General features: G+C 44.0%; 1 protein-coding gene across 1 annotated transcript in view; it reads left to right on the top strand.

Annotated features, from left to right (window-relative positions):
• Positions 1 to 13,806, top strand: part of golgb1 (golgin B1) — a 39,093-nt gene extending 25,287 nt beyond the window's left edge. The window contains exons 15-27 of the mRNA XM_063217231.1: positions 445 to 639; positions 1,039 to 1,272; positions 2,454 to 2,612; positions 3,224 to 3,350; positions 3,887 to 4,155; positions 4,541 to 4,765; positions 5,583 to 5,720; positions 6,287 to 6,471; positions 8,665 to 8,809; positions 9,043 to 9,125; positions 10,316 to 10,387; positions 11,620 to 11,710; positions 12,894 to 13,806. Coding sequence (XP_063073301.1) covers positions 445 to 639; positions 1,039 to 1,272; positions 2,454 to 2,612; positions 3,224 to 3,350; positions 3,887 to 4,155; positions 4,541 to 4,765; positions 5,583 to 5,720; positions 6,287 to 6,471; positions 8,665 to 8,809; positions 9,043 to 9,125; positions 10,316 to 10,387; positions 11,620 to 11,710; positions 12,894 to 13,031 — 2,061 coding nt within the window. The 3' untranslated portion in view covers positions 13,032 to 13,806. The remainder of the gene's footprint in view (positions 1 to 444; positions 640 to 1,038; positions 1,273 to 2,453; positions 2,613 to 3,223; positions 3,351 to 3,886; positions 4,156 to 4,540; positions 4,766 to 5,582; positions 5,721 to 6,286; positions 6,472 to 8,664; positions 8,810 to 9,042; positions 9,126 to 10,315; positions 10,388 to 11,619; positions 11,711 to 12,893) is intronic.
• Positions 13,807 to 14,117: the final 311 nt, after the last annotated feature.

The raw sequence follows: 14,117 nt of genomic DNA, 5'->3' as shown, positions 1-14,117 counted from the left end.
GAGAATTGTGGATTTAAGTAGTCAAGCGCTAAACGAATCTTAAAATTGTATTTAAAAAGTAGCTTTTCATTTGGCTGACTTTCCTCTCCCTACTTATTATGGAATCCTAAAAATGTAACTGTACAAAAAATGTGGTTACAGTTTACTTGACGGTGCTGTCAAATATATGACATAACAATGTCAAAACAGTGTCATGACACAGTCATGGACGAGTCATACACATTATGTCAATATCATAAATGTTTTATGGTCATGAAAAGCAAGAGCTGTCCATAACCGAATGTCACTTGATGACAAACTCATAAAATATTTTTGACATTGACATAATGCAGGACTGCATTATGACACTGTTATGACACTCTTATGTCATGTTATGATGCCGGCATCAGGTCAAGTAAAACGTTACAAAAAATTCTAATGTTGTAAAATACAACTCTCTCACAGGGGGAGCTGAACGAGGCCCGTGCTGAGCTGAGGGAGCGCGAGGCGGAGGAGCGGAGGCTGGGGCTGAGCCTGGAACAGCTAGAGACCGACCTGAGGTCCTCCAAGAACCTGACCGAGACCCTGCAGGCTGAGCTGAGCGAGAAGGAGAAACGGGAGATGGAGCTCCTGGGAGAGCAGGAACAGGCAGTCACATCGGTAAATCGTCATCAGAGATTTTTTTTTTTTTCTGTTTACTTAAAAATACTTAAAATACTTAAAAATGTGTTTTAAGATGTGATAAAATGTGGTTATCGGATGAACATCAGTGTAAAATACTGCCTACAATTGACATTTCATGCTATGACGTCACATAGATACTAAGCACTATTATATGGTGCATTTTTTTTACTTTAAGTACAATATGTTAACCTATTGTGCACCCAGTTTTACAGAATGAATCAAATTTTGATAAACAGTAGTATCTATTAAATATTGTTAAGCATAGGTTACTTATCTCAAATCCTAAATCATTCTTCGACTGTGATGTTGCCTCAAAGCATCTTACGTTTTTGTAAAATGTTAATCATTTTTTTGACTGTGATGTTGCACCCCCAGGCTGTGGAGGAGGCCAGGAGGGAGGCGGACGGCCGAGCGGAGACGGCGGAGAAGGAGCTGGAGGAGAGGAGAGAGGAGGTGCGAGGCCTGAAGGAGAGGCTCCAGAAGGCGGAGGAGGACAGCAAGCAGAGCAAGGCGCGCCTGGAGGCCTTCACCAAGGCCATGGGCTCCCTGCAGGACGACCGCGACCGCGTCCTCATCCAGTATAAGCAACTGGAGGAGCGCCACCTGCAGGTATGGAGGATGTATTGCTGCAGTGGTTTGTGCTACTGGACTACTTGTGCATTCCAATATGTGACCTTGCGTCCTCCACTTGTGCTTGTCGCCTCGCACCAGGAAGTAATATGTCATGATGACATCACTGACAACAGCATTATATTTCAATAATTCATTTCTCATTTGGAAACTGGATGGTGAATGAGGAGTAGTCCCCCAAATATTGCTGTGGCTACGCTGACAGCAGGGAAACTTGATTGTTTTCTCCACGGAGGTGGGACATCAGCAAAACGTGAGGCCACAAGCACAAGTGGGGGTCGCAAGGTTGCATATTGGAATTCACACCCAGTCAGGAATGTTGACTCATATGGTCTGCGCTTCAATGACCGTGCTTACCCAGTACAAGCAGCTGGAGGAGTGCCACACCTGCAGGTATGGATGTACAGTATAGCTGCTTTGGATGCTATGGGCAGCCGTGGCCTAGTGGTTAGAGAGTTGGTCTTTCAATCTAGGGGTTGGAGGTTCGAATCCCCCCTGACCTCTCCCTACATCTCCATCCATGGCTGAAGTGCCCTTAACCCCACATTGCTCCAGGGACTGTAACCAATACCATGAAAAATAATAACTGTAAGTCGCTTTGAATAAAAAAATGAAAGCGTCAGCTAAGTGCAATGTAATGTAATGTAAATGTCCACAATTACAGCAATCGACTAATCGACTGTTGTAGTCGACGGTAATCGATTAAAAAAATGAATTGCAATTAATCGCCAACTTGACTTGCTAGAGACGAAGAAGAAGGACGACCTGATCCTGAAGGCGAATAACTTATATTCGCAGGGCTGATGGTATTCAGGCTCCATGCCTGATTTCAGGCTTGACAGAGTTTGCAAAAATAAAAACATTGATAATAATTAGCCATTAGGTTATTCTTATCTCAGTAAAAGAAAACCCTGGACCTGTAAAATTTTCTATCAGGCTTGAATAATGGTCATACACAGGCTATTAAATGTTTGAATGTGTCAAAATAGGCCTACGTTACGTCACTATGCAGTATCTTGTCGTCGTCGATAGAGCAGGGGAAAAAGTTCAGGCCCAGGATTTTTTTTCACCATCACCCCTGTATTCATCTCACCTGTCTGTCTCACCTATACCTGTATATCCATCTCATCTGGTACTTCCTTCACTCCTCCGCCCCGCAGGTGATGATGGAGAAGGACGGGCTGATCCAGGAGGCGGCGGGGGAGAATAACGGCCTGAAGGAGGAGCTGCGCTTGCTCCTGGTCCAGCGTGACGACCTCCACGCCGAGAAGGCCAAGCTAGCATCACAGCTGCACAACTACCGAGAGGAGCTCAACCAGGTAACCATATGTCCAAGTTGTGTTTTTTTTGTGATGTTGCTTTTGTGAGTGAGAAAGATTGTGTGTGTGTGGGGGGTGTGTGGGTGGGTGGGTGGTTGAGTGTGTGGGTGTGTGTGTACCTGAGTACTACTGTGGGCTAGCCTGGTTTTACCTGACCACGTTAATTACTTCGTAATTCATTTTTGGTCTCGATCCTTGATGCACTGGAGTGCTTGTGTGGGAGGAGTGAGCTCAGCTCTGGTTTGAAATGAGCTCTGACCAATCGCTGACAGTTGACGTTCATGACGTATGTTGTTATGCTCCCAAGTGCGTTGGCTGGCCATCTGGTGGATGACTAAACTCTCCCCATAAAAGCGTAATCAAACTATTTGAGTATTACGAAGTAATTCAAAATGAATGGTCTGACCGTGGGCTACCTGTTCAAACTTGGAGGGGAAAATATGAACTGCGACTAAAACCTTGTCATAGTCACTATGTTTTAGTGGGCACCTCAGAAGCTCCTGGAGGGCTACCTGGTTTGTTGTAAGCATGTTAAAAAAGGCCGTTGCCGAGTTCTGTGTCGTTGTGTTGTATTAAAGTAAAATAAAATGTGATCACATCATGACCACCAGGTGCTGGGCCTGAAGGAGTCCCAGCATCGGCAGCAGCTGGCTGGGCTGAGGGAGCAGGCGGCCTCCCTGGAGCGGGAGAAGAGGCAGCTGGAGGCAGTGGTCAGGGACCTGGGCAGCCGACAGCAAGGTTTGACTTTTGAGTTATCGTTTATTCATTTAGTTTTTCAAAGGTGCAATGTATGATGTTGTTTTGTAGTTTATTTCCAGAATTCATGCTGCCCATTCACACGTTTCCTTTTTCATGAATACTTACCATCACCATCATATACTCACTATGACCTAGGACCAGTACACTTTTCATATAGGTGGATATTCTCCATGTCCGCCATTTTGAATGTCCAGAATTTTTTAGCTGCAAAACTAACTGTACTTTGGTCATACTAGTAAATATAAGTTTATTACTTAGTAAATATTCATGAAAGAGAGGTTCCATCTTTTCATGTATGAAAAGTGCAATTTTCCCAGTCATAATGAGTTCTTAGAATTTGATGGTGGTGGTATTAGTGAAAAGTAAAATTTGTGACTGGGCAGCATGAATTCAAGAAATACTTACACAGTGCACCTTTAATGCTAGTGTAAAGGAGATGCTTGTTAGTGTAAAAAAAACAAGGAAAGCTCCACTAGGTTATAACAAAACCATGCAAATGGACTCCTTTCCTCCAGGTGGAGAGGTGGTAGAGGGGATGGTGGAGGAGGGAAGAGTGGTTGCCGTGGAGCGAGACATGCTGAGTCGGGCGGCTGCAGGAACACCAGGCAGCGACGACGGCGCTGGACCAGTGGAGGCGGTCGGCATGGCGACGCACGATGCTCCCGGCGCAGAGGTTGAGAAGCTGAGGGAGCAGCTGGTGATGGCCAGGGCCCGGGTGGAGGAGCTGGAGGAGGCACTGGAGACCGAGAGGGAGGCCACCACCGCAGACAACAAGGAGCTCAAGGTCTGGGTGTATTCAGATCCCCTTTTTTACAGAACCCCATTATAGAATAGGATAGGATGAGCTTTTATTGTCTCTTCAAGAAAGAAATCTGTCTAAATATCACAAAAAAATCACACATCAACCCAAAAGGCAACACAAATAACAATAAACATGCCAAAAAAACAATGTAACCATCACAGACAAAAAATATATTTTCATTATTATTACACATACAATAATATGCAGGTGACATAAAGCCTTCAAAAAAAGATGTAGTCTGCATACTTGCCTTATTGAATAATTGACCGGAACTGAAATGTAGAAACAAATTCTCATATAATAATCATATCTGTACTGATGCCAAAATGAGCTGTAAATAATCAAATGAAATTGTACATCCCAACAGTCGCTGCGCTGGGAGGGCGGCGTGCTGCGCACGGAGGCGGAGACGGCTGAGGAGCGGGTGGCGGAACTGGCCCGGGACCTCCTGACGCTGGAGCAGAAGCTTCTGGAAGAGCGCGAGGCCGCGGCCAGCCTCCGCGCCCAGAACGAGGCCTTTGGGAAGTCCATGAGCTCGCTACAGGACGCCAGGGACGCGGCCGTCACAGACGCCAAGGAGCTGCGCAGGAAGGTATTTATGTTTACCCAGGCTCCGCCCTCAGAATATATATGTATGTGTATGTATGTATGTATGTATGTATGTATGTATGTATGTATGTATGTATGTATGTGGCAGCCTTGGCCTATTGGATAGAGAGTTGATCTTTCAATCTGGGGGGTTGTAGGTTAGAATCCCACCTAACCTCTCCCTACACCTCCATCCATGCCTGAAGTGCCCTTGAGCAAGGCACCTAACCCCACACTGCTCCATGGCTTGTAACCAATACCCTGAAAAATAATAACTAAGTAGCTTTGGATTAAACCGTCATGTAAGTGTAATGTAATGTAATGTCTCTTGTTTGTTTGGGGTCCTTAAAGGGGTATGCCACTATTTTGGAGCTTAATACAGTTAAAATCGTTGGCTGGGGTTTATAAAGGTGGTAAAGTGTCTTATTTTTTATGTTAAGCATTGTCTTGCTTTAAGACAAGTTAAAAGAAGGAGTATGTCGCTAAGCTAGTGAAAGTCAATGGATCCGTGTAGCATTGCTACATGCTACACGGATCCATTGACTTTCACTAGCTAAGCGACATAGTCCCTCTTTTAACTTGTCTAAATGCAAGACAAAGCTAAACATGAAAAATAAGACACTTTACCACCTTTATAAACCCTGGCCAACGATTTTAACTGTATTAAGCCCCAAAATAGTGGCATTTCCCTTTAAGTCCTGTCTGTTTGATTTGGTGTTTACTGTAAATCACGCCCTCTCATGTCCACACAACATTTGTCTCCTGTAGAGTAAATAAAGGCTAATATAACCCTCATCTTATGTAATGTAATCTATTGTAAGGTGGAGGAGATGGAGAAGGCATCATCGACGGCAGCAGCGGCAGCACAGAGATCACCAGCGCCATCTAGTGCCTCCACTGGGGAAGTGTGGAGCCTGAAGAACGCGCTCTCTGCCCTGCAAAACGAAAGGGAAAGACTGGTGAGTAGTGCCGACGCCATTGTAATGGATCAGATTGTATACAAGAAAATGTAACAGTTGAGGCACTCCAAATCAAAATGTCTTAATTATTGAAGTGAAGTCCGACATGGACATATTAGAAACAAGGCTCATGCGTAGTAGAGTGTAGCGCCACGAGTGCCTTCTTCAGGGCAGTAACACAAAAGAACAGAGCAGTGTATTTGTTATGAAGGATGTAGGAAAGGACATTTTAATTTGGAGAGCCTTTGTTTATCATTCCCAACTCTAAAAATGAATTATTTTTAGCGGAGTTGTGTAAAGTAGAAGTAGAAGTACTCTTAACAGATGTAATTACAACACCAGTAGAATGATATCACAAGGTTAATATATAATATAATATCATTCTACTAGTGTTGTAATTACATCTGTTAGAGTATTTCTACTTCTACTTACATGCAACTCTGGGGTGCATTTCTGGAAAGCGTAGTTGCTAACTATGTTAGCTACTTTGTTTGTTGTAATGCAATTTCCCATTGGCAACTACTGAAGTTGCTAAAACGTAATGCTATTGTCCTCCTGTCCCGTAGCTGGAGCACTTCCACAAGCAGGAGGCGGAGCTGTCGGTGCTGCGCTCGGGCGACGTTGCCAAGGTGATCCAGGAGCTGGCGGAGGAGAGGAAGAGGGCTGGCCAGCGTGTGGAGAGCATGGCCAAGGAGATGAAGGAGAAGGATGCTCACCACGACACAGCCAGGAGGGAACTGGAGATGCTGAGGTACTGTATGGACATCACGCACACACGCACACACAAACCACGACACACACACACACACACACACACACACACACACACACACACACACACACACACACGCACACACACACACCACGACACCGCCAGGAGGGAACTGGAGATGCTCAGGTATGGACATCACACACATGCACACACACAGAGTTCCTGGCATGTGTAACTTTTGTTAAAGGTCCAATGCATACTTTTAGTAGAGTATTTCCAAAATATATCACACACACACACACACACACACACACACACACACACACACACACACACAGAATTGGGTTCTCATTACATTGTATGTATTGCGTGGTGGCTCAATTCAGATGACTTTGTCCTGTGCCCCGCTAAAGCTGTCAGCGGCCCTGCACACACACACACACACACACACACACACACACACACACACACACACACACACACACACACACACACACACACACACACACACACACACACACACACACACACACACACACACACACACACACACACACACACACACACTATACAGTGCCCTCCATTATTATTGGCACCCCTGGTTGAGATGCGTTTTTTAGCTTCCAATTATTATGATTTTTCTCTAAATAATATGGGACCTTAATGGAAAAAAAGAGAAAAATCCAACCTTCAATACAAGTGCATTTATTCAGTGGGGAAAAAATCCCACATAAAGAAATAATTATTTGACATCAAATAATGTGTGTCACAATTATTAGCACCCCTGTTGTTAATATTTTGTACAACCCCCTTTTGCCAACAAAACAGCACCTAATCTTCTCCTATAATGTTTCACAAGATGGGAAAAGACAGAAAGAGGGATCTTCAGCCATTCCTCTTTGCAGAATCTCTCTAAATCATCCAGAGACCTGGGTCCTCTCCTCTGTACTCTCCTCTTCAGCTCACCCCACAGGTTCTCAATGGGGTTGAGGTCTGGGGACTGAGATGGCCATGGGAGGAGCTTGATTTTGTGTCTGGTTAACCATTTCTGTGTAGATTTGGCCATATGTTTAGGGTCATTGTCTTGCTGAAAGACCCAGTGACGACCCATCTTCAGCTTTTTGGCAGAGGGCAACAGATTTTGATTTAAAATGTCCTGGTATTTCAAAGCATTCATGATGCCATGCACCCTAACAAGCTTCCCAGGGCCTTTGGAAGCGAAACAGCCCCACAGCATCACTGACCCACCCCCATACTTCACAGTGGGTATGAGGTGCTTTTCAGCATGCGCATCTTTCGTGGCACGCCAGACCCACTTAGAGTGTTTGTTGCCAAAAAGCTCAATCTTGGTCTCATCTGACCAAAGCACGCCGTCCCAGTTGAAGCCCCAATACCGCTGGGCTAACTCCAGACGTTTGCGTTTATGATTGTGGGTGAGGAAAGGTTTTCTCCGTGCATGCCTCCCAAACAGCTTGTTGGCGTGTAGACAGCGCCTGATGGTTGATTTGGAGACTTTGTGACCCCAGGATGCTACCATTTGTTGTAATTCTGTAACAGTGAGCTTTGGAGATATTTTGATTTCTCTTACCATCCTCCTCACTGTGCGTGGTGGCAAAATAAACTTGGGTCCTCGTCCAGGCTTGTTTACCACTGTTCCAGTTGTTTTGAACTTCTTAATTATTCCTCTCACAGTAGATATGGGCAGCTGCAGTTGAGTGGCAATCTTCTTGTAGCCTCTGCCTGACCTGTGAAGGTCGACGCACATCTGCCTCACTTGTATGCTGTGTTCCTTTGTCTTTCCCATCTTTAAGAGTGGATAAGAGAAATGGCCTCGGTGTCACGTCATAGTTATACCCCAGGGAAACAGGAAGTGATGAATTACTAATTAAATGTTCCTACATACTCTGGTAAACTTTGTAAACTACTGTAGAAATGACAGAAATGCTTCAATTATATTTATTTCCTGGGAATTGTTAAGGGTGCCAATAATTGTGGAACAGGTGATTTAATGAAAAATAATTATTTTTTAGTCAAAGATTTTTTTTATTTTCCTACAATTCATTTGAGTTGAAGGCTACATTTTACTAAAATTTTCAGTGTGACAGTATTCTTCTGCAATAAACACTGAATTTATTTTAAGGCTTTTAACACATCTCAACCAGGGGTGCCGATAATTATGGAGGGCACTGTATTTATATCATGTGGTGTATGTCCGTCTATATGTTTTCTCAGGCTGGAGCGTGTGGACTGGCAGGCCCAGGCGGAGGTGTTGAAGCAGCAGACGCTGGCCACCCTCTCAGACCGAGACCAGCAGCTGAGGCAGCTCACACACGCACTGGAGGAGGCCCGCGCACACCATCCCAAAATCACACAGGAGGTGAGCGGTGTATGCAGACACACACACACACACGCACACGCACACACAATTATTATTTCTATGTACTTTCCATGTGTTCTGGAGCTCAGCAGACTGCAGATGGGACTGCAGATGGAAATTATCTCTATAGCTATAATCTGGCACAAGTCATCTTTTTACTTCTGTTAACAATGTCTATTGTGCATGGTCCCTGCTGAACTAAGCCTGTGTTTGTTGTGTTGTGTGTTCCATAGGAGAATCGTGAAGACAGCGCCCCCGGGGCCCCTCAGGAGAAGAGTGAGAACTACAGGGCAGAGCTGCAGGAGCTTCAGCGCAGGTAAACACACTTATCCTCCTCCACACTCAAGGACAGGTTACTGCACGGGCCTCCCTAATGGCGGTGATGCATGCACGACTTTCCACTCCCACTCGCTCTCAACCACCCTCGCTTCCCTATGTCACCACCCAGGGGCGCAACTACAGTATATGCAAAGTATGCGTTGCAGGGGGGCGCCAGATAGAGGGGGGCGCCAAGTAATTATTAAGTGTTTTTTTTTGGAAGGGGGACACCAAAATAGTTCTTGCATATCCCCCCAGAAAAGAGTAGTTGCGCCCCTGTCACCACCTCTCGCCTCGCTAAGCACAAGCCTCGATATTTCCATTCTTATATTGTATTAAAATTGCACTTTCAACAACTGTATTTTCATTTTTTTTCTCAGAGGACTAGACCCTATACCCCCAACGACATAGACTCTCACATCTGGCCTTCAGTTTGTAAACGTCTAGCAGCCATTGAGGGGGGGGCTTTCTTGTTGTCTGGCACAGGGGCCCTTGGAATCATAATCCATCCCTGGCCACACTAAACACAGCTTGCAAGCCAAACTACTTTGGTGTCGCCCCACCTCCATGGTCAAAGCAATTTAAAAGGCCCCGTTCATGATGGCGAATTGTCTATTGAGCGGAAGCCTATGGGTGGCTAAGCCCAGGCTTCTGTGTGATGATGACCCTGCAGTGTTTTATTCGGGGGTGTAAAAGTAAACATAAAAAAAGAAACCCAGTTTCCTTCCAACACAGGTTTCTTATCTGAGTAACCAGTAGACCTGTGTACTTGTCTTACGATCAGCCAACTCTCTGCTCGTTTGATTGAATTTGTGATGGGTTCTTGTTGGGTTTTCAGTGATTTTAGTGATTACCAGTAACAACCCAGTCTATCTACCTCGTAAGGCACAATGTACTAACTGGTGTAACAGCTATGTAATATCACATGCTATTATAGTATTTTTTGTGTGTACTCAAAAAAACAACAACTAACTAACCCTTCTTTGCATCTGCACTTGTTGTTCTGTATATTTCCTTTGCACTTTTTATCTGCTAGTGATGTTGGCTATGATTATGTCCTCTTTTGAAAGTCGCTTTGGTTATAAAGCGTCTGCCAAATGCAATGCAATGTAATGTAATATTGTAGTTAGAGCAAAAGTGTACTTCATTACTTTTCCTTTTGACACCTCTGATTTTATTGTTCTCTAGGCTGGAGGAGGAGCTGGAGCAGAGGGGAGTGGTGGAGACACAGCTCGTGGCTGCTCAGGATCGCCTCAAAAGGTATGACATGTCAGAATTTTTGGTAACACTTTATAATAATGTCTGCATATTAAAGACTTAATAAATAATTCACTAATGATGAACGAAACATTAACAAGTATTTTTATCATTAACTAAGTTTTATTAATGCTTGATAAAATATCTACAAATAATATATACAAGATTTTACATACCTTATAACAAAGTATTTTATTCATTTACAAGCAATTTGTAAATGTTTGATAAATATAAGATATTAACATAACATTTCCTAGTCATTTACAAATATTTGTTAACATTTCCTAGCCATTTACAAACATTTGTTAATGTTTTGTTCATCAATAGTTAATTATTTATTAAGTCTTTATAATGTTTTTTTGCATCCATTATTATAAAGTGTTACCAATTTTTTTTAAGAGATGAGGGAGTGCTGCCTTGGGTGTCAGTCAATAGTGGAGTGCGTGTAGTGCATGTAGTAAAATTAAAACTCAACAGCAGAGTTGCCTCGGGATCCTCCTTTACTCAAAAGGTACAGTATGTCATTCAGTGACGACGTTGAAGCTGGGGACACATCGGCACAGATTTGCAAAGTGAAGTGAAATTTGCCATTCATTTCTACGCGACAGATGGGGCGAAGCAGGGCAAAGAGAAAACATATTCTGCCAAGTTCAATATTATGGAAATGAGCTACGAATTTCGCCTGCAGTGGGCAATCAAATCAGCACTATAAATGTTTTTTATTGATTGGATTTGCCGCAATGACCTATTAACCATTGAGCTTACAGAACAGGACACTGAATTTCACCTGTCTTTTCGACTCCATGTATCCCCGGCGTGAGGATATGCTAGTGTGTCTGGTCTGTGCGCGTATGTATGCACACATACAGTATGTGCGTGTTTGTTTCAGGGAAAGATGGAGAGAAGTTCTAGCTGTAGCAGCAATTATAGAATTTTCAGGTACATGACGTTAGATTACATCTCCCCTTTAGTCCCCTTTAGTGACAATGCTGCATGTGTTAGTGTATACCACTAGTATGCCACTTATACTACTTACTACTTACTTACTTACTTACTTACTTCCTGGTATCAGTAAGTATAGAGATTTAATTGCAGTTTAGGCCAGATTCAGACTAGAGCGTGGCGGATAAGAAGCTTCCTAGAAAGATAACGCCATGGCAACTTGTTTTCACTTTTTGCTTTTGTGTCTTTTGTGTTTTTCTCACTATTGTGTGTACTACATGTTGTTTTCACAGCTATGCACAGAATGAATGGCAGTCGACACCAGAGACCAGATTCTCTGAGACAGCCGTCCTCATTGAGCCACCAGAGGGAGCCATAACAAGGGTGAGTTCCCATGAGGACACTGTACACTACAGTATACACTCACCGGCCACTTCATTAGGAACACCTGTTACAACTGTTCATTGAGGCAAATTTCTGATCGGCTAATCACAGGGTGACAACTCTTTGCATTTGTGCATGTAGACATGGTTGAGATGATCTTATGCAGGTCAAACCGGGCATCATAATGGGGAAGAAAGGCTATTTAAATCACTTTGAACACGTCATGACTGTTGGTGCCGAAAGGCTTGATTTGAATATTTCAGAAAAGACTGATCTACTGGGATATTCACACATAACCATCTCTAGGGTTTACAAAGAATGGTCCGAAAAATAAAAAAAATACAGTGAGCAGCGATTTTGTGGGCAAAAATGCCTTGTTGATGGCAGAAGTCTGAGGATGATGGCCAAACTGGTTGGAGCTGATACAAAGGCAACATTAAGTCAGATAGCCACTCATTACAACCGAGGCATGCATAAGAATTAGATTACACAGCACATCAAATATTGAGGCAAATGGGCTACAGCAGCAGAAAACCACATTTGGTGCCACTCCTGTCACCTAAAACCTGGAAAAGGAGGCAACAATTTGGCCAGGCTCACCATAAACGATGCTAGAAATTCAGAAAAATGTTGCCGGGTCTGATGAGTCTTGATATCTACTACACCATTCAGGTGGAATGGTCCGAATTTTTCGTCAGCAGCATGAAAACATGGGTCAACCCTGCCTTACATCAACGTTTCAGGCTGGAGATATAATGGCAGAAGGATATTTTCTTAGCACAATTTGGGCCAATTAGTACCAATTAATCTTTGTTGGAATGCCACAGCCTACCCGAGTATTGCTGCAGACAGTTTAGGCAGTTCTGAAGGCAAAATGGGGTCCAACCCAGCAGTAGAGAGGTATTCCTAGTTAAGTGGCCAGTGAGTGTATACTACAGCTGTGGTTCTTATCCTGGGCCTGGTGCGGGCGGGTTAAGAAAAAAAGGTTAAGAACCACTGTACTACATTATTCCGCTTATGTTTTATTGTTGAGGAGATACTCCTGTATTTGACTGGAATCTCTTCTCTGTCTTCTTTTCCTCTGTTTCTTTCTTCCTCTTTCCTATCCCTCTCCTTTCTTCGACCCCGCTTATCTCTCTTCCTCCTCTCTCTCTCTCTGTCTTTCTCTCTCTTTCTCCGTCAGGGTCGGAGTGGTGGTCCGGGCATATTGCGGATGCTGAGAGCCGGCTTCTGCTCGCGCCAGCGCACCCCTCTGCTGGTCTCCCTCTACCTGCTCACAGTGCACGTGCTGCTCATCATGTGCCTGGGCGGCTACCTGTGAGATCGCCACCTAGCGGGCTGGAGGCGATGGTGGATGCGCCCATAGACATGGACACTATATATGTACAGTATATACAGTATGTCTATGCATGCACTGCTTCTCATGCCTGTAGAGGTGCTTACATGAGCGACAGCGCCTCCTGGGGGGGGGCTGATGATGGATGCACATGCTGCACTTCACTTCAGAATATTGAAACAACGCCATCTAGGGGCCTGATGGTGCAACTGCTACTCCCTATGGGTTAAGGGTGAATGGTATGCTCATACTCTTGATATGAACACTAGGTGGCGTGTTCCGCCCATTGGCATGGCCCAACCCTGGGCGCTGTCATCTTGGGCTGGTATATTGATATATTTCATAGATGTTACTGCCACCTACAGGATACTCCGTGTATTGCATTGATCGCCGATCACTGGCAGCAATATACCAGGTAAAAATGTGGGCGATCTAACTTGAGGCATTCGTTCTAATTAAAAAGAGGGGAAGGGCATTCGTTGTAATAAAGGAGGGGAAGGATATCTAGTGTTCTTTTGAGAGGGCCAACCCTATGGGCTTCAGAGAGATGAACAAAACTCCAGCGAAACCTCAGAAAACATACTTCCACAGTTGCAGTATAAAATACACGAATACAACTAGATTCAGAATTCCAAGTTTAAACCAGAAAATGACGGTTAAAACACATTGTATACCCGCATGTATATTGGTATTGGCCATTTTCTAGACTTAAGGTCATGACATAGTCAGAAAATACTTATTGCACTGTCTCAAAATTTCTCAAAACGGTTTAGGTTTTCAATGTATGCTCATCAGATAAAAAATAAACTTCGTAATCTATGTACAAATCTATATACAGAAATCAGATAGCACTACATTCAATGTGCACTACCTCAAGATCCATTTCCTCACAACTGGGTACTGGGTGCTCTAGACAGGCACGTCTACGATATTATGAAGGGATGTCAGTACATGTAGTGTAGTATGTGTGCCTTTAATTGTCACACCTGCCATGCCATGAGTGCTAGATCGAGAACTGTGAAAAATCGAAAAATCATCAACTTTGTAGGTGCCTTGAGCGTTTTACTGAAG

This window comes from Engraulis encrasicolus, chromosome 15 (genome assembly GCF_034702125.1).
Source record: "Engraulis encrasicolus isolate BLACKSEA-1 chromosome 15, IST_EnEncr_1.0, whole genome shotgun sequence".
Taxonomy (NCBI): Eukaryota; Metazoa; Chordata; class Actinopteri; order Clupeiformes; family Engraulidae; genus Engraulis; species Engraulis encrasicolus.
The sequence above is the reverse complement of the archived record's forward strand: the minus strand, read 5'-3'. Positions and strand labels throughout refer to the sequence as shown.